Source organism: Notothenia coriiceps, unplaced genomic scaffold, assembly GCF_000735185.1.
Source record: "Notothenia coriiceps isolate Sejong01 unplaced genomic scaffold, NC01 NC01_scaffold00004549, whole genome shotgun sequence".
NCBI lineage: Eukaryota > Metazoa > Chordata > Actinopteri > Perciformes > Nototheniidae > Notothenia > Notothenia coriiceps.
The window spans coordinates 43,920-69,815 of NW_011337250.1; the positions used below are offsets into that span (position 1 = coordinate 43,920).

The following is a 25,896-nucleotide window of genomic DNA, read 5'->3' on the forward strand; positions in this document are numbered from 1 at the left end:
TGACCTGAAAGCCCAGTGGACACCCTGATTCAGCTGTTTCCAAAATGTGTTGCTGCCTGTCAAATTATTTCTGGAAGTAATGAAATTCAGTGTTTTAGTATGACAGGCTCTTGAAGTGTATATTTCCTAATTGTGTGCTCCCTTAAAGTACATTTTTAGAAGCAGAACAGACCTGTTTTATGTGGTATGTCGCACCACGCTCCTGACACCATGGGCCCATAGGCAGGAACATAAGTCAGGGGTCGTCAAGAAAAACACTCTCCCGACTGGATTCTTTGGAGGCAGTGGCTCCGAAATGAGCTGTTCCATGTTGATGTCGGCCTGGAACCAGCTTCTTGCATCTAGCTGACAGAATATGTCCTTCATATCTTTACTGTAAAATGATCAGTTTTGATGCAACTGAAAATACACTTTCTGATGAATGAGGGGTTAAAGTTTAAAAGCTGACGAGCCCCCTTTGTCCAGACAGAGAGCGTGAGGAAGAAGAAATGATTTGAAAGTTCATCTTTCGATGTTTGCACTGTGGCCACCAGATGTCACAGTACTGTGAGATCTGTAAATCTCACTCATTTCAATCCAAAACCCATAAACCAGATACAAATAAGTTTTTAGTTTACTGTAAATTATTTGTTAATATATTTTAACTAATAGGTTTGAGCTTTTACATTACATTACATGTTACTTGTTAGATGCTTTTTTCCAAAGCGACTTACATACTCAATACTGTGGACAATCCCCACAGGAGCAATTTGGGGTGAAGTGTCTTGCCCAGGGACACAACGGTGTGCTGACTGCAGTGGGGTTTGAACCTGTGACCCCCTGATCCGAACACCAACGCACAATGCAGTGCACCACATGCCTCCCGTGGTGGCTTTTTTTAGGTGGCTCTCTTTAATTTAGCCCACTTTTTGTTATGAAATTCAATTTCTGCTAGTAAATGTGACAAATAATAAGATGAAAACAAAGCCTTGTGATTAGAAAAAATATCCCGTGGGTTTAAGAAATGATCAAATAGTTCAATAACATGTTTTGTGATACTCCTCTTCGTTAGCGTTATTGTTCGTCAAAAGCTAAAAAAAATGTTTTACATTCAAAGACAATAGCTTACATTCCGATTCAGATCCCACTGTTGTAAGTCCATAACACATTTAAACTTCTATATTGCATGTTATTGTATTTTATTGAGTATGGAGCTGTGTTCTTGATACTAATGAACATTTTTACGTCTCCTAGAATAAGATTAAAAAGAAACCCTATATTTCCTTTTACTGTATTATCTCAGTATATATCAGTACATTTAATCGTATCGTGATGCATATAATATTGTCAGATTCTTGCCAATACACAGCCCTCAACATAATGAATTTGTTTCTCAAAGTTCATATTAAGTCATATTAAGTCTTTTAAGATATTAAGTTATTTGGAGGGTTTTTTTCTTCACAAATGTAATCTGCTGTTTTGATCTTTCACTTGCGTAAACAGGCTTGAATAACTTGGTAACAGTATCATGGTTGATAGACTAATTTAAAATCCGCATATTAAAAACTGATGTTTTTATTCTCCTTACCTTGATTGGTCAGTAGCTAAAGCTCCGCCCACACCTGTACGATAAGCTCCGCCCACTGAGTGACTGCTCTCTCCCTGTCCTCCTCCCTCCGTCAGACCGGTTCATCCACAGACTCTCTGCGGCCGTTCCTCTCCGACGCCGGGGCACTACTACACTTTGTTTAATTGCATCGGTATTAGTTCCGTGAATTCTCAAACATGAAAGATACTATTCAGACCGAAGTGGACCGTCGGAGGTCGTCGCTGATTCCTTAATTTCTGCGGGTTTAACGCCTGCAGCAAAAGGAGTTTACAGACACAATTTGGGGATTTTTCTCTCAACAACAAACATGGGGAAATGGCAATTATCTATGGTAGGTTAAGTTAAATGTGGTCGTTATTGTTTGTGAAGGCAATTTACTTGTGTATTTGTAAAATGTCATTTTGTGAAACGTTATTATTATTTATCTACGTGTGTAGTCAACTTCAGAAGGACATTATTCTCTGGTTGTCTCATATTGATATAATGGATTTATTCATGTAGATCCACCAGTGACTCATTTTAGTAATATTGTAGCACACTGAGTTTTGATCTGAGTTTCAGCCATGTGGCATCAGGTTTTCTGAAGCATGCTATGCTTCTGTGTTTGCATATGTGCAAAATAAAGCCTGTGAGGACAAACCACCATCATGTTTTCTACAAGTCTCATTACAAAGCAATGACTTACTGTTGAGTGTGACAGCCACAGGTCCTCCCTTATCTTAAGTAAGTCAATTATGTTTGTCTGTGATTAAAGAGAAATATAATGGGACAACTAAGAACAAATTGGTTTGAATTTTCAATGACACATAGTTCTTACCCTCATTTCGCTATGACATACCCTTCTTCCATTAAATTACAGTAAAAATCACTTTTTTTAATATAATATTTTGTATTACAATTCTCAGATTTTGGTTTATAATTGATCAGTTATTTTTTGTTTGTTCAAATATATCTGTCACAACATGAGAGATTCAATATTAAAAACATATTTAAAGTAAATAATATAGTAAAAAATACGACTAATTGAAATTCCACTTCCACTAACTTTTTTGATTAAACATTTAGTTGAGAGCATTCTTAATGCAACATTTGTATTTTATGTTAATCTTATATTTAAGTGATGATCTTGTGTCAGTCCAAGATCTGGATTTTTGATTTGAGAAAGTAATAATGGGTAGTTGCAGCTCTATAATTACTGAATACATTTTCAATAGTTCAAACAGCCAGTGATGACATTTTGTAAAGGATGTGTGTGATACATATTCTATGTCTTTCTGTTGTGAGATTCCAAGCTGATTCGAGTCATTGTAATCCTGCATATCAGATTAAAGTAGCTTCACAGAAGGCTCTATCGTTTGCATTGGTGATTTTTTTGATCTCTTGCTCTCTGCTGCAGGATCAGGTGCAGGAGTGGGGGGAGGAGGAGGAGGAGGGGGCAGTGTTTGGCATCACGCTGCGCAGGGAGCCCGTGCTGCCCAGCTCGGAGCCGACGGAGCCCCCAACGGCCTTCAGCTTCGCCCACTACCACACGGTGAAGCTGCGCAGACTGAAGGCCGCCTCCCTGGAGCGTCTGATCACACACCTGGTGGCCCCCGAGCACCAGGAGCCGGACTACATGCACGTCTTCCTCTCCACCTACAGGGCCTTCACCTCCACCAGCACCCTCATCGAGCTGCTGTTTCAGAGGTGAGGCTGACTTTTGTTCATTTGAATCTACGCAGTTAAAAGGGCCCTAATATGCTTGTGCCTCTACTGTGACATGTTTCCATGCTTTAATGTTCAAAAAGCACTTTATTTTTCTCATACCGCCTGTGCTGCAGCACCTCTTTTCACCCTCTGTCTGAAACCAGAGCCCAGTCTGCTCTGATTGGTTAGCTGGCCGGCTCAGTTGTGATCGGTCAACCACTTGGAGATATCCCGCCTCTTTAGCCATCACGCGTACAATGTGTCTAAATGTAGCTGTGTGTGCTTTGAAAAAAAAAATATTCCAAAGGCAAAGTCATACTGGTTTATCTTGTAATAATAATCAGGATTACATTACGTTTTGACTGGTTGCACACAGCCTGTATATTACCCCTCTTGAAAAGTTCATTTAATCTTTAACTTCTTGGCCTCTGCAACTCCTTATCAGGTTTGATTTCCTTAATATTTCCTAAACGTCGAATCAGCTTTGATTTGTTGTATCAGCGCATGCTGCTTTTTAGAAAAATCATTACTGTAATGAAAATGTAAGCAGGGCATAACCAGTTTTAACTGCATTCCAGATGCACACATCAAATTTCAAAGAAGACAGCTGTTGCCTCTCTGTGCGGCGACGCAGCTATTCACAAGGCAAACCTCTGTTGACGTGTGTCGAGTTTCTCTGACAAATCTCATTGACATGAAGGAAACAAAGCATTCAGGAGCTTTGTTCCATTCCAGAGCGGTCACGACTACACCCTCCACACCCAGCGGAGGTGCTTCTCCACCAGACTGAGCTCAGTGATGTTAAAAACACTGAGATTGAATTAGACTAAGTGAGGAATGCTGCCATTATATTTCAGGGTTGGATTTAATACTTTAAAAATAAGTCATGTTGTTTTTCATAATCTGAAGAAATGTACATAATGAAGCTGCTTAAACGGACTGAGATCAGGTCCATATAACTTGTCTGGACTTGTGTCTCTTTATGGTGCTCAGTTCACCTTTGCTGAATGTCTGCCTGTGTGAAACTGTGGCCATTAGTGCTGTTCAGTTGATATATTATTTGTCAAACACTCGCCCTGATATCTGTGTTGCTGGTGGCAACAGGTTTCCTGTGAGCTTTACGTAAGGCCAGCCTCAGGGCAGCCTTTTGCTCTTTCAAGGATTCTGTGCAGGATGTACCATTGTGTTGCTGTCATTAATCAACCACTTAACAACTTTGATATATGGTACAGTACATCATCAATGTTTTTTCTACTTTCACAATCTCTAATTTGCTCGTTTTGTCACATTCTAAAGCATGAAAGAGAATAACATGCTGGAAAACTTTGGCCATCTTCCTACACATGCAGTCCAGGGATATATTAGATTTTTTAATATACAATAATGGATTCCTAAGGAAGACTTTAATCTGTTTACACCATAGACTGTATATATAAAGATTGCACTCATCACTCTATAAGGTCACAGTGTGTTGCAGGACATTTCCACAGAATGAACCAATATAGACATTTATTTTTTACAGGAGCTTTTCAGTCACCATGTTGTACCTTCATAATGTGATGATTGTCACTGAAATGTTCTCAACTAACGTGTTATTGTGTGTTTATCTTCTCCTACAGAGAGGACTCAATCGCCAACCTGGACAACACTGTCTGCCCACGCAGGTGAGTGCGCTCACTCCATTAGCAACGATTAGTTTGCATCTGCCATCAGTTTGAACTGAGATTGAAGATGATTGGTGGAATGGTGGAATTACTTCATTGGAGTGTACTCCCACATTATTATAGTTTGCTAGAAATAATGCCAATGTTTTCATGGCCTCATGTTGATCTGTGCCTTAATATTTCTTTATAATATAGTGTGATGGAGTCTAGTAAATCATTTTTAGTTTTTGATTGTTATTTGTGTACCTGCCCGCTCAGTTTATTGCCACATATGACATAAATAATTGCCTTTTTATTCTAGAGACAGAATTGAAACAGGGAGACGGGCAGCAAATGGTCCCGGGCCGGATTCAGACCCGGGTCCTTTGCTTGGACACAACCCCAGCTGAACTTTACGATGGCCCGCATTATATTGTTAATGATTAACACATTGACGTCTCGATCATCCCCTCAGCACCTTACCCCCGGTGATCCGGCTGTGGCTGAAGGAATACGGTGAAGACTTCCACGAGCCCCCCCACTACCCGGCCCTCCGGCTGCTGTGTGTCCACCTGCGCCATCGCCTCTGCTTCAGACGCCTGGCCCAGTCTGCAGAGACTCTCCTCAAGAGGCTGCAGGATCAAGGTATGAGGGAATGGGACAAGTGATTATGATAGATTGTGGGTCATATACAATTCTGTAGCATCCTGTTTCGTTGTCATTTATGATTCGGCGTGTTTGACAGATAGCATCAAGGCTGCGTCAGAACACAGCAGTGAATCATCGCAGCAGGAGCTCAGAGATCAGGAGGACGCAGGAGACACTTCCGCTAAGGAGGAGTACAAACACAACTTTATGGACTTCCCTGTGACAGAAGTGGCGGAGCAGCTGACCCGATTGGACGCTGTAGGTTTCATTGACAAGATAGTTTCGGTGTCAATAGAGTTGTGCAGAAAGAGTCCTAAACCTGGAAGAGTTAGCATTTTAGTACTTTGAAACCCCCTCGTCCCAAAGTCAATCTGTACAAGCTGACAAGTGTTCACGTTTAGTTCTAGGACATAAAATATGTCAGTGAATACCCCACTGATGAACGTCTGAAGCTTTTACGCACAATACAAATAATAGTTGCTAACATAAGTCCACCTTTGGCTAAGCAGTGTTGAAGTTGAGGCATGGGACCATGACGTAGATCGCTAATAGTCTAACGTTAGCTTTTTACTTCTGGTCTGATTGCTATTTTAAAAGTGGTGTTAATATGTGGAATTCACTTTTGCTGAACAAAACGTGGAAGTATCATAAACGTGTGTTTGCCACAAACCTTATTTCCTGAAATATTCAAAATATCAAGTGGAAAATAAAATTGCTTTTTGTACAGGAACCCTTTGCAATGCTATCTTCTATGGCCTACAAACATACATTATCACTGCCCCACTCTGTGAGGGTCACTTTATTCAGATTATTCCACCCTCTGTTCCTCAGGAGCTGTTTGTCCGAGTGGTTCCCTTCCACTGCCTGGGCTGCGTCTGGTCCCAGCGCGACAAGAAGGAAAACCGAAACCTTGCACCCAGCGTCCGCGCCACCATCTCCCAGTTCAACGCTGTCACCAACCGTGTCATCACCTCGCTCCTCTGGACGGCCTCGCCCTGCCCTTCCACTTCCTCCCCCATCTCCTCCCCCTCCTCTGACTTCCCGTACCCCTCCACGGCCCCCAGCTCACCTCGCTGCTCTCACACCAGTCCTGCACTCAGGGCACGCATCATCGAGAGGTGGATCCATATTGCTCAGGTCAGAGTCTAAACATTCAAATAATTTCATTACATCAAGCAATATAAATGAACGAAGACATAATATATATGTATTTCTTTTATTTCCTCCGTGCAGGAGTGCCATCAGCTGAAGAACTTCTCCTCTTTGAGGGCCATCCTCTCCGCCCTGCAGTCCAACGCTGTGTATCGCCTCAAGAAAACCTGGGCTGCTGTCAGCAGGTCAGCAAGCTGTTACAAGTCACTCATTACTTGAAAACTGCGTGATTAAAGATCAAAATCAATCGCACAGTGGGCTTCCCTAAATCGATGGTCTGTTTTTTTGAGCATGCAGCCTCTGTCTTAGTGAATACTGACTGACTGCAATCTGTTTATTTTCAGGGAAGGCATGAACACCTTCGACCACCTGTGTGAGACGTTCCCTGACGAGAACTGTGTGCTAACCAGCAGAGAGATCCTGGTGGAGGTGAATTCATATTTCTTCTTTAAACAAACATGATGTTGCATCCAATTGATCAAAAAAGATCTCCAGAATTACCACTTTGCCGCATTATGAAAAGTGTGATAAACACACCTGTACTAGATGTATTCGAATATTTTACTTGCATAATAGTAGCAATGTAACAATGTACAAATACTTTTGAAGTAAAAGTATGAAAGAACTAGTATCAAAATATTCAAAGTAATCATGATGCGTTATGTCCTTTTTCAGAATATTTTCCCTGATATCATTGGATAATAATTGTTGATGCTTTATCACGTAGATAACTTCATTTATACACTTTTTACACTGCTGGATAACAGTCATGTCTAAGGTTTAACCAGAATAATGTGTTTTATTATCAATCTGTATTTGTATCAAATAAATGTAATTTATTTCAGAAACACTTTTTGTTATATTCCATGGAATGCTCTTAGCATCCCGATAGCCATGAATATCTTAAGTGTTTTGACAAAAAATCAATAAAAAAAACGTCATATGTGGAAGCCGTAGCGCTGTAAAAAGCACGACCAATCATTTTAGCCGGTCTGGCTAAAGTAACTGGATGGCCTACCTGCCTGTCAGCCTTCCATCTGTGCACAAACTTATCTCATGCCCTCATTGGTCATGTGCGCGTTCGTGTGTGTTAGAGGAGGAGCTCTGTAAGGAAGTCGCAGACTTGTTCCGGCTGTGTATTTTCAAATTCTAGCGCACTCGAGCTGGGTTCTCCAAAATGACCTACCCCACCTTTAAGTAAAGGAGTCAAAACATGAACAGCAGTTAAAATGACAGTATTTGAGGGATGTAGTGGAGTAGATGCATAGTGTAGCAGAAAATGGGAATACTCAAGTTAAGTACAAGTACATCTAAATTGTACTTAAGTACAGTGCATGAGAAATGGTACTTTCCACCATTGAATCCCACAAACATGTAAATTTAATTAGGAAAATACTACACATGGCGTCTTACCGTTGGTTAAAGGGGCCTTATTATGGTCTGTGGGTTCCTTTCCTGTAGTGTGTTATAGGTTTTTGTGCATGTCAATGTTTTGCAAAGTCTAAAATCCCAAAGTTCTCTCCAATGGGATTTTCTCTTCTTTCCTATTACTGGGCCAATCATGCGTCTTTATTACAAAACTGAAATAATGTCCAGTTGACCTACCACTCTGTGTCCTTTGTTCCCTGTGGAACACTTGATATGAATGTGTATTCAGTGAATGTTATCAGGGACATAATGAAAAGGTAATTGTTAGCAGCCAACACAAATAAAACTTCAAATAAAATCAGTTGGTTGGGCACTCACTATTAGTAACTGCGGAGACAACACCCTGTCAGCAGGTGCTCCACCCTGAAGATAACAAACGTGTGACGCATTGCAGCACACCCTGCACTGTCACGTGTTGACTGGACATGTTGTTTGTTTTCTGCAGGATGGGACTCACCCAGATGGCAGTGCCACCCCGAGCTCAGTGTCCAGACACATTGTAAGTCTTCATTTTGTTTCAAAATAACAACGTGCTTCCTCAAAATGTGCAGCTTTTAAATTAAATGAAAATGCAGAGGTTTCTTTTTTTCTCTGCCTTGATCATCAATTCTACTTCCCTAAAAGTCACATGTTTCAAAAGCTGATTATAATTTGCTCAAATAGACTCCTCATTTTCAGTTCCCTCTTCTTTTTCAATCTGTTAACTCGATGGAAAATGTCCACTTGTCCAGATCCCATGACTTCTAGTTTTCAGTGAACGGCATAAAGCTGACGTCTGAAGTGTTTCTCACAGTTTGACAGTTTACTTAGTGAAGGTGGGGCCGTGAGTCAAATGTTTTATACCCCCATATTCCCTTTGTTTACGTAGTGATGGTCTGTGTACATTTCTACTTTGTAGATGATTTTATATTCCTAAACATGACGTAGCTCAACATTCTGTCCTCCTGTATACTCAATCAAAAATATCCAGTGTCAATCAAATGTAACTGAAACGATAACCTTTATTATATTTGTCATACAAACGCTTCCTCGTCCCTATACCTCTAAAAACAAAGACTTATTTTGAACATCTTGTACTGTTTATACCTGAACTTTGCTAGTGCTATCAACCAAATGTCTACATTTAGGGCAAGGTGAAATGTAATGTAATGTGAAAATGATTTGTGTCCTCAGAACTCCAGCAGTGGTGTTGTGCCGTACCTCGGCACCTACCTGACCGTCCTCACCATGCTGGATACAGCACTGACTGATACTGTGGAGGTGAACACACACACACACACACACACACACACACACACACACACACACACACACACACACACACACACACACACACACACACACACACACACACACACACACCTGTTGTTATACTTTTTTCTGTTTTATGATGCTTTTTTCGATGCCCTATTTTAACACTGTTTTTGTTTCACAGGGTGGACTAATCAACTTTGAGAAGCGCAGACGGGTACGTGCTGCCTCCTAGTGGCGTCTTGCATAAATGCCTATAATTTCTCTCTATTTTATTAGTCAATTATACACTAAATTCAATGTTTGTATGTTCTGCCATGCTATTTGCTGTACTCTAATTTAATCTGTGCTCTGTATTTCTCTTATAGGAGTTTGAGATTCTCTCTCAGATCCGGCAGCTTCAGGCCTCCTGCTCCCACTACAGCTTTCCAGTAAACTCTCTTATCGCCGCCTGGCTGCAGGCACACACACTGCTCACAGACCAGGAGAGGTGAGAAACACACACACACTTTTTACACTTGCAATACAATCAGGCTAAATGGAAGAGGATTGCATCCTTTGCTAATGTATCTCTTGTTTGTCCCCTGAAGCTATGAGCTGTCTCGTGGGCTGGAGCCTCCGGTGGACCCGTGTCCCAGCTCTCCCAACTCCTGGAGCAGCCGTCTGCTCACTAAGAAACTTGTCTCGTAAGTCTGGAAAACAACCTCTAGCCTGTAACGTATATCAACAGCTGCCCTGTTATTACATTGACTGCATTAATATAGATCCCATTGTTTGTAAGATGTGTCAGAACCACAACACTTTGAGTTTGCTTTGTTAATGTTAGAAAAAATGGAACCAAACACATTTACAGTATGAAAACACATGAGATCAACTGTACTTTTATATAAGCATATGCAGTTTAATGAGGCATTATCAAACATCCTCTAAAATTCGTAAATCTTTATGTTGCTTAATTTTTATAACTTTATTTAAGTGGATATTTCAGGGGGGAAAAAACAACTAAACAGTGTTTGTATTGTTTGTGCAGGTTGCGAACATCCAGTGAAAGCTCCCTCAGGAAGACCCATGCTGACCAGATCAGCGTCTCTTCCTCTGGCTCCAGCAGTTCGGACATGGAGGACCTCTCGGCCCCTCAGCCCTCCCCCCTCAGACTCAAACTCAAGGTGAGCACCGACACACTCCTGTGTGATATCCCAGTATAGTGTGGCATAATTAATGATATGTTCAAACAAGCAAATTATGCTTTCTCTTAATGAATATATGCTAATTTCCTCAACATAAATCTGAACAGTTGATTAAGACCGCTGCTAAACTCCTGCTATTTCGTTGTCATATTATAAAGAATACATATTTGAGGTCAACTTGTATCTTGTTGTATAGAGAGGCGAAGTCCCGCCCTTCTACTTCCGCCCCATGGGACCTTATTTCGGAAAAATTATGTATTGAAGTCAAAGGGGAGAGAAAGATTATCTTTCGATCCCGTTTGAATTGTGCCATGAATTACACATATGATGTTTTTCAATCTTAAAAAATAATTTCCATGTCAAAAAAATCACAGTTTGTCGTAAAACTGTTAAAATATAAGACTATGAAAAATACGCAACTAGAAAGACTACAAATCCCAAAGTCACGTAAGTGCAGTGGTAGCTATGGGTGGGCCTGGGCCTACCCACATGCACGTCTGGCCCACCCACAGCCAATCAGCGCGTTATAGCCTATACAGTCTATGGTTATAGCGCAGAGCTGGGAAGCCCAGAAGGAAGTGCCACAAACTGCAGTTCCTCTAGTGGCCAACAGGGGATGGATGCAGAAAGGAGCAATTCCCATAGACCCCCATGTTAAAATGCCCAACTTTACAGCAGAAATAAACATGTTTATAGCCTGGATCAGTGGTGTAGTGGGGATTTTTTTACTGGGGGGACGCTATTTTAATTAGGTCATCCCAAACAATGCCACACAAGTGTGCACGCACGTAGTGCACTCCCAAAACGGGCAGACAGGTCCACAGAAACTACCGGTATGCTTAGTCCTACTTTAGTTACTGTACTGCAAAAAGCAGACAGCGCTGCGCTCAACACACACACAGACTCAAAACCATGGACACACTGGCACATAAGTTGCATAAACAATTTATAGACCTAAATTGCATAAATGCTTGAGCTACAGTATTGCAACTAAGCAGACAGCACGGCTTCTCTCTCTCTCTCTCTCTCTCTCTCTAAGTATAGAATGTTAGTTAGCGATCTTGAGTAAAAGAGCTGCCGCCAAATCACTGACACACCCCCAGCTCGCCGCGGGGTCACGACATGGGTCACAAGTGTGATGAATCATATATTTTTTAAGGAAATCGTTTTTAGTTTTTATTATAATTACTGTGAAATGTATTATGTTTTTATCTTTATTACAACAAATACACACTTGCAACTGATAACACTGGCAATGATTTTATATTTATTAGACTATTAAAAAAAAGATCATGCTCCAAACACATTCTGAGGCCGCCGTACCTATGTTTTTGTTTTCACTGCTAGTTTATGCTTATGTTCAATTAGTGCATTAAAAAATCATTAAAATCATTAATGAAGTTTCAGCTCAGACCCCACGCTTAATAAGTCTCCCCCTGGCCCACCTACATTTCTCCAGGCCCACCCACACAATAATTCCTGGCTACGCCACTGCGTAAGTGATGTCATTAACGTTACACATTACACTCGTGTTACTCACCGAAACCTTGTAAAGCCGGTCCTGCATGCTGGCTCTTACGGTTCCGTAAGAGCCAGCATGCAGGACCGGCTTTACAAGGTTTCGGTGAGTAACACGAGTGTAATGTGTAACGTTAATGACATCACTTACGCAGTGGCGTAGCCANGCTGCAGCACGACCCGTATTTTCGCACGGCCCGTGTTCTCAAGACATATTTTTATTTAACATTTCAACATGGTGGATACAATCCTAATGTCCCGGTACACCTGAACGTCAACTTTGCCATCCTTTATTACACTCACCCTACTTTAGTGGGAACAATGAGTCTGCGTGTTTTGATGCACACAGGAGATAAACGCAGATTCATCACTCTGGCTGCAGCTTTACCGGTACTTGCTTTGATCAAAGTCAATGCGGAACCAGACCTGCTCTCAACAGAGTAGGTGGAAGGGAAGGGGAATGAGCACTTTTACAGCCTTTTTGGCGAGGTGGGGGAACTCACTGTCCACAGACAGCCACAAGTGGGCAAGTGTCACTTTACTCGTCTTTTTCTTGTTCTTTTGTGTCTCACGCTGCGCCTCCCCTGAAGCTCTCTGGCGCCCCCCAGGGTAGGCGCGCCTCACACTTTGAAAACCGCTGATCTAGAGAATTCGAACGGCACTTATCATGGCTGCCACTGAGGGACTTCCGGGTAATTTCACTCGGTTAGGAAGGTTCCTAAGCTAAATGGACTATTCGACTGCAGCCCCTAACTCCGGGGACTTCCGGCCGAGGATTTTGGGCGGCGAAGTCCCTCCCCCTCCGGTGGATCTCCATGGGACCTTATTTCGGAAAAATTATGTATTGAAGTCAATGGAGAGAGAAAGATTATCTTTCGATCCCGTTTGAATTGTGCCACGAATTACACATATGATGTTTGTCAATTTAAAAGATAATTTTGCAAGAAAAAAATATATATATGTGTCGTAAAACTGTGAAGTAACACATTTGTTTGTGTGAAACGCTCAATGAACTACATCTCTGGTCTCATAGAACAACACACGTCACCAAGATGGCCGTCACTACTGTCTTGTCAACAAAAGGATTGACTAACCTCACTATCACCACAATGAAACACGTCCAGAAGAATGTCATGCAAAGCTGCCTGCCTGCCTTCCTTTGATTCTTCTGGCCCAGTCCGTCCGGCTTTTAATGGTTTAATGTCAACCATTTGTCAGACGTAGGCGTGCAGAGTAGAAAAAAGATCGCAAATGCTAATTGTACGTTGCATTTCTCGACTTGCTCCCCCAGGTGCTTAAGATGTCCTGATGTGTGATAAAGTAGGTGGCAGACGTCCCCGTTTTCCCGGGGATCATCCCCGTTGTATTGGCCTGTTTCCGGTCTTGAAACTGTCCCCGGAAATGTCCCCGTCTTTTTAATATACGTGTAAAAAAACATAGCAAGGTGAAACAAAAGGTTTCATGTCAGGAAACACTGATAGGTAAACAGACTGTGGTCAAGCCAGCCCCCTTCGGAAACGCACAGGTTTCCCAAGCCACCCACACGTGGCTGTATGCGGTGGCTCCCGCGGAAATGTATGCCTTGAATGCATTACGCCGGTAGAGGCGCTGTAGAAAACTGCCCTTCAAAAATAAAGCGTTTACGTCTGTCAATAACAGGTGAATACCTACNACTGGGGGGCCAGTTATTTTCTGAGGGGGGCACAATAAATGCAGGACGAAAAAGAGAACTAGACAGTATGAAGTAATTGCGCATAAGAAAACAATGCAATACAGTTATTGGTATTTGTTTCAGTACACTTATTTATTTCAGATATATTTTATAGTTATTACTGTTAGCTTCAGCTTAAGTTATAGTACAATTTTTGCACTAACACCATATCATATTTATATAAAAATAAAGGCAATGAACAGTTACATCTCTACTTTACATCTACAATCACATGGATACAATAGTTTAACTCACCTTCAATTATCGTGGTAGTCTCTCGAAACGTAGGTTTCAATCAGTCTTTCTTGGACGCAACAGCCTCTGATGATCCGAATGAAAAGTGTTTGTTTTTCGCGCACTTCAGCCGGACAGTGAAAGTGAGTGCACCGCTCTAATGGGTCCTGAGTGCACCGCTCTAATGGGTCCGACTAGAATGACGAATAACGTTAGTTCCGCCTATTCCGTCATTCAATAAATCGTGTAATAAATCATAAATTTTTCATTTTCTTCACTTTTTTCACTTTTCATCTTTAGGGTGGCCGCAGGGGGGTCAGAGGTCAGTGTTAGGGGGGCACTGGCCTCCCGTAGAACCGCCCCTGGGAAAACAGCCTTTAAGAAATGTTCTGTAAAATTCAACATGTTGCAAGCCTCTACGGGTGAGGGGGTGAAAATAAATTACTATAAAAAATCACCATAAAATCCAGTAGTAGACTTACAATAGGAACATTTAGTTTTCGATTACGGGTTGTCTGAAATATTATATTCAAATTGAGGCATGCTAACTTTTGGTGAATGTAGGAGAAATCCACTGACACAAAAAAGTCAGTAAAATGCCCACCGACATCTCTATTTTAGACGTTTTATTACCTCTTGTCTGAAAGAAGACATTTCATGGAATCAAAATAACAAAAACGTTGAACATTGACCAGTGTTAAACCGCCTGTTGTTTCGCTAATTAAAAACATAAAACAACTAAGGATATTTTAACAGGGGTTTACCCAGTTAGTTTAAAAGCTGGAGGAATAGTTTTTAAATGAAAACATATTCATATCCCCTCCTCTGTCTCCCCTCAGACGCTCTCCGGCTCTCTCCACAACGTGGCGGAGGATTTCTCCTCCAGCTCCTTGTCCTCGTCCTCCCCCAGTCTGTCCAGCTCCTCCTCACACCCCGACCTCAGCTCTTCTTCTCTGGGGCTGAGCCCCGAGTCGTCTCCTCCGGCCACGCTGCCCGTCTACAACAAACAGGTGGCAGACTCGTGCATCGTCAGGGTCAGCGTGGAGTCTGTCAGCAATGGAAATGTCTACAAAAGCATACTGGTAGGAACAATGCTTTCATAATGAGTGTTTCTGAGGTCAGCCGGCCTGTTTATAGTCGACTAAGGCTTTCTAAAAAGCAAAGCCGAAGGAAAAAACAAAAGAAGAAGAGGAAGGACTTGGTATTGCTTCATCATTTGTGTCCACCGTATTACTTCGAAAGAAAACCTAAACAAGATTATTTTAAAATAAGATTTGTGCATGATTGGAATTCTACATTTGTTTTGTATTATTTTCCTGGGACACCATGTTATTAGCACTACTTTTATGAATAAGGAAAACATTATACATGTAGGCTGCTACTAACAGTTTTTTCGATTACATTTCAGTTTAATACACATACAAACATTTTAATTAATAAGATACATTAAATTCCATATTTGTATGAAAAACCAATATATAATTATAAAAAACTTTTACTTTAAGTTAAAATAGTCACTGCAACCACTGAAAATATAATCAATATCTTAAATGCAGGAATACCTACAATAATATGTTGTATAGATACTAACAAATTACAATTTGTTGTGTTTTTCCTGCAGCTGACCAGTCAGGACCACACGCCTCAGGTGATCCAGAGAGCTGTGGAGAAGCACAACATGGAGGACGTCAGCTGCTGCAGCTTCAACCTCTGCCAGGTGCTAAGCAATGGCAAAGGTGAATATCTTCTTCTCAGGCTTTCCCTGTAGCAGTCTGATGTTTTCTGAGTGCAGCTATAACTATAATACTAAGGAGCTACCTCCTTTTTTAACTACGTAAACAGTGACCAGCTGCTCACTGTTGGTCACTGTTGGTCACTGTGCCGAGCGCACTTACGAACAAAGTGACAAACGTTGTTTTGGTTCCTGACCTTGAGATGTTCTATTGTCCAGAGTCTTATTCAGTCGTCTTCTAGTCAAACATTCAATGGTTTGATTTGATTTAATGTCATGTTATCTCTTTTAATAATTTAATGCAATGTCCGTATTCAGCTTTTAGAGAAAAGTGGGCAACACTTAAATTGAAGAGTCTACCTGTTTTCTTTTTGTAAAATGTCAGCAGTTTTTTGGTTGAAATTCAAATGTTTCGCTTTGTGAAAATATGAAAATCTTCTTAGGTTTTTTCTCTAGTTATCTTATGTTTTCTTACTGCAGTAAGAACATGATTACTTCTAAAGCCTCCTTTTCTTTTGTACACCTAGTCTCTCTTTTTGTCGGTTACTTGGGGTCATATACAAGTCATAAGCCAAACGGCCAATGGCGTAGTACTCTATACACGACCACACAGTCCTGTGCCTGCACAATTTCTACGGCACTCTCGGCAGATTTTAAACAAATAGATTTATTGTCTTTTTTAATTCATTTTGTCTCTCATATAAAAAAAAAAAGCTTTCCACTTAGTTTTACAGATTTTATTTTAATCAGTCGAACACACTCAAAGAAAGGGAAAAATAGTAATCATATGGCTCATTATGTACTGAACTACAAAGCAGCCAGATAAGCAGCATCAGACCTAAAACTGCCATAACCCCCTGAGTAATTTGAGAGCACAAAAAAAGAAAAGTTTGTGCGAAAGCAGTTAATGTCTTGTCTAGTAAAGGAATTAAAAACCAGCTCCTTCAATGGCACTGCCTTTAATAAATTACCGTGCAAATCAAAAAATGTCATCTAAAACAGTAAATACAACTTCATTGCCTTCAATCAGGCTTTCATTTATTCCAAATATCATTTAATTCTGTCATTTTCTGAAAATGACCACGATATATCATTCTGAGAAATACCTGTAATCTCTAACTGAAATAGAAGCAGATAAATCAGACTGATGAAAAATAAATTGCAACGCTTCATTCCTCTTTCCGCCTCAGAGCTCCAGATACCTGAGAAAGCCAACGTATTTTATGCCATGTGCACCTCCGCCAACTACGACTTTGTGCTGCGTCAGCGCTGGAGGAGCCACGGGAGGCGCCTGGGCTCCTCCTTCAGTCCCGGGGCCCAACCCGGGAGCCGCCACGGCAAGTGAACAGCCTGTAGGGCTATAGGAGTTATTCTAAAACCCAGAGGAGCTGCTCGTCTGCAAACAGCCCAACACGTCTGAGGCCGATTGGTTCAGAGCGGATCATATCTGCTGTACAGTGATCTCAGACTCTCCCGCAACGGAGCTTGGATTAAAAAATGAGTTTTTACGGGAAAACGTGTTATACCGGGAATTGTACTGGAAGGTTAAAAGAGTGACTTGAGATAGGAGTTTCCACGGAAGTGAGACACTGAGAAACAAATGTTGTTCTCCATCATCTGGAACATCTTAAAAACCAGAGGAACGAACCAACCAGGACCTGTGGTTGGATTGAGTAGTGCTTCAGGTTTGGATGAGGATCAGCTGTGGAGATACGGACGGGGGGTGATTCTTCAGGAGAGAAAGGGGCTGCAGAATGGAATATTCCCTTCAGCCTGGATGCCAAAACGAGTCTCTCATACTTTTAGTGACGCAAAGTGCTCACTGTTAGTCCAAGCGTAAACATTTCAGTTCTAACAAACACTGAATCAAATGGTGTTTGAAATCCAGGCATTGAGGTTTCTTTTGCCCAGAGAGTCAGTGATAAGTATTCAGTCGTCTCCTAGTGTAGAATTTAAATGTTTGAATGTAACTTAATGTCATTTTATCACCTTAAATTATTTAATGCAATGTCAGTATTCAGCTTCTAGAGCAAAAGTGGGAAACACTTTATTCGGAGAGTCTGCCTATCGAGAGTGTTTTTTAAATGTTAGTTGAAATACTACTGTTTCGCTTTATCTAGAGTTGTCAAACAGATTATCTTGAACAGACCTACATATAACCAGGATTAGTTTTGTATAGATCTGTTCATATATTATCACATATACACTAAAGATAATCTGCTAAACATCTCCAGATAAAGCTAAGCGGTTTAAACTTTACAAATACTCTCAACTCTCCAAATAAAGTTTGTTAGGAAAATGTGTTTCTGTTTGTCTTGTTTTGTTTTCAGTGTCTCCGGACATAAGTGTACTTAAATGGATTTGGTATCTCAGAAGGTCAACCCAAGTTAGCATTATTCTGAATGGAGAAAGCTGACGTTTTTCTTACAGTCTGCTTTAATAAATGGAAGAAGACGTAGCTTGTGAGCATCGAGTGGTATGAAGCTCACTCGGCATGTGGATGAGATTCATCTGAAGAATGGTTCATGAACGTGAAAATGAAGTGTCTCTGTATGTGAATGAATTGTTGATATGTCAGTGATGTGAAATCCTCCCCAAACTCTAAGGCAGCTTTTTCAATAGTAAAACTCAAAGCGAGTTTGAAGGTTAAGACAAATGTAATAATGGTTCACATCATGTTTAAAATGCATAGTCAAACACACACTGGTGAAGTGTCTCCTCAGTTTTTAGCATCTGTGTGCAGATGTAATGCTGCTGTGGTTTGTTATGAGTGAGGGTCTGGCTGTTGCAATATAAAGTATGAAGGAGGGGTCCACACAGTGACTTCCTGTCTGTATGTCTGTCTGTATTATTATTTGTATTGTTGTTATTATTAGAAGGCATTCATGTACAGGCTCTCATTTAGTATGTTTAACATGTTATCAACGTTACTATATGAAATGTGTATTTCATGCCTACATGTCCTTATATTTCTTTTTTTTAACAGATTCTTTATTTTTAAAGTTTAATCTAAGCACTTGCTCTTTATAATTAGTATTAATAAAGCCAATTTACTATTGATTGTTTTATTTATTGTTTTGCTTCAAGTCATTTCTTAAGTCAAAATAAATGGTTGGAATCCACCAAACCCTTTTGTGGTTCATTGAAAATGTAGGTAATCATTTTTAGTTATTATTTATTAAAATGTACATGAGCTCTGGCTTTATGTCACCAAGATGGACATAGAGAATTTAAAATCTGAATAAACATCATGGCTGTGTCCGACCACCAGGGGGAGCCAACCTCAAACACTTTGAATGCTTGGTCTGGCTTTGCTCACCGATTTAAGTTCAAAGATAAACAACATGTTCGTCCTTCTCAAAAGTAAGAAAAAGAGATGAAACATAATCTTATTGTTTATTTATATTCATGTTTATTTAGCTTTTATCTAACTAGATCCTAGTCCTATGAGATAAATGATCAGTTTTACTAGAGAGGCATGGTTAGAATAGCAACACTACAATTATAAATAAGGTGCACTCGACAGCTTTGACCTCATTCAGGGTTACTATAGTTTGTGTTAAAGGGTAACATCAGTCTAGATTATTCCTTGCAGTTCAGAATTATAAGAATTCCATATTTGAAATTTAAAATGGAAGAAAAGGAAAGTTTAATGACCAAAGATCTGCATAAATGTATTGAAAATAGCAAGGAAAGAAGAGCTGGGTCATTGGGGTCGTTTTCCCGCCTCGGCACCCCGATGAACCATTAAACAATGTGGGAGGTCAGAGGTCACGTGACAGATGTGTGTGTGGGAGGGAGGTTGTGACCTGTCTGGCCGGTTCTGCTATATGTTGTCGGAGCTCTAATTTCCATATTTTGAACACTGACTGGCTTTAACCTAACTGACAGTTGGAGAGGGGTTACATCTCTAGAAGCTCTGTATTAGCATCAAATGTACTTAAAGTACAAAAAGTAAACGTATTCATTATGCAAATTGGTCCATTTCAGAATAATATATATGATATGTTTTGATATAATTATTGTGTTTATCACAGCTGGTAAAGGTGCAGCTAGTTTGAATGACTTTGTATACTGCAGGGTAGCTTGTGAATTTACTCCAGGTGGAACTAAAGTCTGATTTAAGAGTTGATTATATGTCACATTATGAATCCAAATCTTTTAAGTAACTAAAGATATTAAATAAATGTAAAAGTACACGATTTACCACTGAATTGCAGTGGAGTAGAAATAAAGAGTAGCATAAAATAGAAATACTCAAGTAAAGTAAAAATACCTCAACATTTTACTTAAGTACATTACTTGAGTAAACGTACTGTGTTACTTCCCAACTCATGTTGTTGTGACACAAATCTTATTACAGTCACATCGTTATCATCCATATGTCATAAATCATTTTAATGTGAAGACTTGGTTAAAGGTTAAAGTTAGGTTAAGGCAAGGAGAGTAATGGGTAAAGGAAAGTCTCCAGGAAATGGATTTCGCACTTGTTTTCTAGTTTGTAACCGTAGACAGTGGCTCTTAAGATCAATCCAAGAGACTTGGTCATAGATGTAGATGATGTCCAGTTGTTGTGATTCCTCTTGGCTTTCTTTCCCTCATCTGTGCACGAGTCCCTTCTGCCAATGAAGTCTGGCCTGATCCTGATGGGGTTGATATTACAGGGAATGCTTAGAAACATCCTTAAAGTGAGTCTATGGGCAGACAGTCTTCCTCTTGCCGGATGACATTTCCTTCTAATGAATGTCTTTGGGATTCGTCCATCAGCAAGACATGGCCCAACCAACTGGATGTCGCTGAAGATACATCCTGGGAGGCTTTGATCTCTGCTGGACAGCTGTGTGTGTGATCATGTCCCTCAAGGTGATGCCCAGTGCCTCCGCTCTTGATGTGAGTATTGGGTCCAAGCTAAACCACCGTACAGAGGTGTGCTGATGACATAGGCCTTCTACACCTTTGTCTTCATGTGGACTGTTCGAGTTTGCCTTTGTCCCAAACTTTAGCTGTTAGCTTTCCCAAAAGGAGAAGCATTTCAAAGTGGAGGGGTAGGAGTTTTTAGACCTGAGTTGCGCAAAGTTGAATAAGTTACCGTATGTCCTTGGTAGACACACTCTGTTGGTTATTTAAAGGCTTGACACACGAAGAGAAAATAATATATCCTACAACGTGGGCGCCAATCAAACTTGATGGTCCCTAGCATGATGGTTTAGTGTGACTGGAGGATGCAGATGAGTTCTGGGGGGCAACGTATCCGGTCAAACAATCCGGAAGGGGATGCACGTACGGCAAAAGCTTTCATAAGGTCAATGAAGGCCATGTAGAGTGGTTTCCTCTGCTCTCTGCAGCTGCCTCTGAGAGAAGATCATTTATCTAGTTCTAGTAGATCTTACACCTCTGAACCCAGCCTGTGCCTCAGGGTAAAGCTTTTCTGCAAGGACCTGGAGTCTGTTCAGTGCAACTCAAAGAGAATTCCTAAATGCTGAGTGGGAGGGTTTGACACGATTGGTGTTAAAGTCACTTGAGAAGAAGGTAACCTACCTTTAAAGGATATGCTCCATATGGAAAACATACCCATGGTCCATATGTGTCTGTTGAACCCTATTAGTTTTGACAGACACCACCTGTGCAGGATGTCTAAGAGACACTGTAGTCACATGCTCTATTTATCCTCAGCTGACATGTGTTTTCCCCTGACGGCAGAGCAGAGTATCTTTTTCCACACTTGTGGTTTCTTGTTGTCCCCCTCTGCCCTTCCAGTGTGTGAGAGGTCAGATCAGGCCGCTTCCTTGGCATTTGTTGCAATCAATCAATCAATAGCCGGACCAACATTCAGTCAACTGGTATCATGTGGAATCCAAATATAAATTAGTCTGACTTCACCCCGGTTTGACTCAAGGAGGTTTTATTTGGAGCTGCTGAAATGCGTTTACATGATTTGTTTTTCCTGGAGCGCTTGTTCTTTTTAATGGCAGGAGTAAGCCCTGAGGCAAAGAACAAGTCATCAGTAGTTTGGTTTAGTAACAGCTCATGCTTTGATGTTTGTATGTGACTGACATTTTGCAGACTTCCCAGATAACATATAAACAGTGGTGGAAGAAGTACTAAAAAAACAAGAAGTAAGTAAAAAAGCAATCCTGCTGTCTAAACATACTCTGTTACAAGTAAAAGTTCTCCATTCAAAACACCTATTAAGTAAAAGTATAATAGTATTACCATCAAAATATACTTTAAGTATCAAAAGTTAAAGTGCTTGTTATGCAGAAAGGCACATCTAAACATCTTCTTTTGTTATTTTATGTTGTATTTTTGGTGCATAAATGTGTTCATCACTTCAATTATGTACTTGGTAATGGCGGGTTATTATAGGTTACGCTACAATACTGGGTAGCTTAAACTATAATAATGATCGTGTCAATTTATATATATATTTGTTTTCATAGGGCCAACGATCACGGTTCTCTTTCAAAGGAAATAGCAATGATTATTTTGTTTTCAAGAACAACACTTATCTGTCTGGAGAATCCGCCACACAGTAAGAAGAGCATGTGTTAGGCTGCATTTTCTTATAAAGGGTAAATATAGAAGGATGACTTTCAACACATTTCAGACAGCCTGGCAGCATGAAATGAGCATGTTGCTGTAGTTCCAAATATTGTTTAAAGGAAATCTGTGTATGAGAGACTGAAGGAGTATTTCAGGTGTGGGTGAGGTTTACTCTGCTGCTGATCAAGAGATTGCAAATCACGAGGACTATGTGTACTCTTGTCCTCTGTTTTCTTTTACAATAAATGCATCTCTTTGTAACTTTTTTTATAAGGCAAAACAAGCTTAATTAGTTTGAAAAAAAATGCAATTTTACAAACTTTTATAATCCTATGGAAGTCAATCTAACATAAGAGTCAGAGAAACGAAAACAACTTCACACAGACACAAGAACAACAACAAAGTCACAAAATGACTCCAAAGAGAAACAAATCTACAAGAAGGCAAAAACAAAGAGTTACAAAACTACAACAGAGACCCACAGAAGGACTACAAAGACGCAAAACAACTACAAAAGACAGACATATACTCCTAGTCTAAATCTGTTTGTAATGAGGAACATGCATTCGTGCAACATGTGTTCCATGTGTACTGTTCACTCAACTGAGAATAATAATCAACGACTAATCACAGATTAGTGTATGTGTGCGGGTTTCCTTGCATGTGAGGCAGAGGCCACAGTACGTACGGTACGCTCTGTACTGTATTCCTACAGTAGGCCAGTGGGAGATTTGCTGCTCACATACATATAGCATATCAACGTGTGTGTGTGTGTGTGTGTGTGTGTGTGTGTGTGTGTGTGTGTGTGTGTGTGTGTGTGTGTGTGTGTGTGTGTGTGTGTGTGTGTGTGTGTGTGTGTCCTGTGGTTGCACAGTGGCAGATCTGTGGTGTAACAGTAGACAGATGGGAGAAATGGCTGAGACTAATCTAAAGGGGTTAATCCACTTAATAACCACCACGGAGGCCCGCAGGTTACTTCCCTCACCGCAGCTTCAACATGTTGTTTGTCTGTCAGGCTGGAGCTTTAATAATGTTGGCTAACATGTCAAATGCAGACTGTGCATTCATCTTTATGTAGCAGCACAGTATCAGCTGTTTGTTCTGTATGTAATGCAAAAATGTGACATACATTTCTGCGTTAGAGAATAGGCAAGTCTGTTTTATACAATACTCACATTCCCACATGTACATCTCTGTAATCTGTGTCCTCTCCATACATACTTGCCTTGAAGATACCCCTTCTTAGCCCTTAGCGACCCAAATACACCCAGAGCAGCAGGTGAACGGATTGTAACGCCTAGACATAAAGGAATTTATTTCTGAAAAGAGGATCACACACTTATTTGGCAAACCCAGATTGATGAAGCATCATACTATAGTGTGGCTTTGGTCTCCCATCTTACATTCTTGTGTTGTTCTGCTGCAACATTAATATCCTGTAGTATTTGCAATCATAATTTGACACATTTTAACACTAGAAGGTCAGAGGTCAGCATTACGTTCAGGGTGTTGAGGGGAATGTCCCAATGCTTATTAAAGCCCTTAAAGGTGGGGTTAGGTAAGTTTGAGAGACCGGCTCGAGATACATTTTTTGTTATATTCCATGGAATGCTCTTAGCATCCCGATAGCAATGAATATCTTAAGTGCTTTGACAAAAAATCCAATCTGTGGAAGCCGTAGTGCTGTAAAAAGCACGACCAATCATTTTAGCCGGCCCGGCTAAAGTAACTGGATGGCCTACCTGCCTGTCAGCCTTCCATCTGTGCACAAACTTATCTCATGCCCTCATTGGTCATGTGCACTTTTGTGTGTGTTGGAGGAGGGGCTCTGTAAGGAAGTAGCAGATTTCTTCTGGCTGTGAATTTTCAAATTCTAGCGCACTCGAGCTGGTTTCTCCAAAATTACCTACCCCACCTTTAAGCTTGGTCACATATTTCAAACTGAAAACATACAACCTTTGAATTGAGTCATCAAAGCCCAAGAGTGTCCTTCCTGATCGATATTAAGATAAAAAGAAATAAAAAAGCAAGCTAAATTGGCATAAAATATCACGACATAAGCCAAATATGTTCACACACAGGGCCAGCTTTAAGGTCATTTTTTTTTTTTTTTTACGATTTAAATAGCTTATTTCTGATCAGTAAAATAGATTAAATAGGTTTGATGATAATGAGAATGTTTTAATAGAAAAATCCTATTTAATAGTGTTGCTCTAGTTATAATATTAATGGAACAACGTGGCAGCTTGGATTTGTAACTGCGTGCACTTGATTTAATGTGTTCAACAGCTATGAGTGTTCCTCTGATGTCAGTAAACTGTTTTTTATTGTGCAGATCATTCAAGTGAATCATTATTAGTGGAAGTAAAGGGAGACACAGCATAGCACCTGAGTCAGAGTTCCATCACAGCTACGTGGGACTTAAGGCTGGACTGAATCAGTTTTCATGACCACATAGCATGAGGCTGTTCCTTCATTTGAATAAGAAATCCTCTTTTCTGGAAAGCTCAGCCTGGTGGAAAGGGCTAAAAGACACTCAATATACTACAAAAAAGCACACCTGCTGTTTTGTTGAGGTTTCTAATGAGATGATGATTTCTGATTAAAAAAAACCTTGAAAAATAATAACATGTACCACCTTCGTGTCTGTGCTTTGGCTGGCAGCCAGCTAGCTTAGCATAGCATTACGATTACAAAACAGGGGCAAACTTTTAGCTTAGCTAATTCTATCTGAAGCTGTATTCTTTAGCAAAGATGATTGGATTGTTTTAGCTGCAATGCACGTTGGGATATGGTGTTTATGCGATATGAAATCCGAAATATATATTTTTTTTAAAAGAAAATAATACTTTAATCCGAGTGTGCTTGCTTTTCTCTTTGAAAGTCATCACATAACGGCATTGTAGTACACGGTTCATATTACATATTATACATCTGCCGTAGTTCTTTATTTATAGAGCCCTGATTAGAAGACCTTTGGACAAACTGGAAGAACTACCGCCGAAACTGAACACGTGACTAGCAATGTCAACCCAGTCTCATGGCATTTCGTGTTCACCAACACGATTTTTAATCTATTGATTTGTGTTCACCAACACGATTTTCCCCTTTTTTTCGTGTTGCACAGCACGATTTTAAAAGCAATGTATTTCTACTGGTAATGTGTTTCGCGCCTGCAGCACGTCTTTTTCTCCGGTCGGGTCGTGGAAGACCGGAAGCTGTGTGGTTCATAAAAACATGTTCTTACCCAATATCAAGCCACAATTATTGCTTTTATTTTAAATCGTATAATTTCGGACTTTTGTTTCCGTCTGTGAGGAAAATAAATGGGGCTCAGAAGTCAGAACACTGAAATCTGTATTTTTTAAATCTTTTTTTCTTCTAATTTGTTATTCTTTTCAAAATAACACACTGTTATTTACTCACCAATAACACACAATTATCCTTGCTTTTATTTATTGGTTTAATTCCATAATCTCTGGCTTTTTTGGCGTCCTTCAGGAACTGAATTTCAAAATAAAAATAACCGGAAACAGACGTAGGCATTTCGAGCGATTACCCAAGATCCTCAGCTA

At 40.4% G+C, this 25,896-nt stretch overlaps 1 protein-coding gene across 3 annotated transcripts in view; it reads left to right on the forward strand.

Moving 5' to 3' along the window:
- rgl3a (ral guanine nucleotide dissociation stimulator-like 3a) overlaps nt 1–18,899 on the forward strand; it is a 28,324-nt gene extending 9,425 nt beyond the window's left edge. For 2 of the 3 annotated variants that reach the window (XM_010767688.1, XM_010767687.1), the window contains 16 exons: nt 2,985–3,274; nt 4,894–4,938; nt 5,393–5,562; nt 5,663–5,823; nt 6,397–6,702; nt 6,799–6,902; nt 7,062–7,146; nt 8,591–8,644; nt 9,319–9,405; nt 9,581–9,613; nt 9,765–9,886; nt 9,987–10,082; nt 10,427–10,562; nt 14,886–15,128; nt 15,668–15,782; nt 16,969–18,899. In XM_010767688.1, the coding sequence (XP_010765990.1) occupies nt 2,985–3,274; nt 4,894–4,938; nt 5,393–5,562; nt 5,663–5,823; nt 6,397–6,702; nt 6,799–6,902; nt 7,062–7,146; nt 8,591–8,644; nt 9,319–9,405; nt 9,581–9,613; nt 9,765–9,886; nt 9,987–10,082; nt 10,427–10,562; nt 14,886–15,128; nt 15,668–15,782; nt 16,969–17,123 (2,202 nt within the window). In that variant the 3' untranslated portion in view covers nt 17,124–18,899. Of the gene's footprint in view, nt 1–1,608; nt 1,920–2,984; nt 3,275–4,893; nt 4,939–5,392; nt 5,563–5,662; nt 5,824–6,396; nt 6,703–6,798; nt 6,903–7,061; nt 7,147–8,590; nt 8,645–9,318; nt 9,406–9,580; nt 9,614–9,764; nt 9,887–9,986; nt 10,083–10,426; nt 10,563–14,885; nt 15,129–15,667; nt 15,783–16,968 lie in introns of those variants that run through there. The other variant, XM_010767689.1, reaches the window with a different exon arrangement.
- The last annotated feature ends 6,997 nt before the right edge of the window (nt 18,900–25,896 follow it).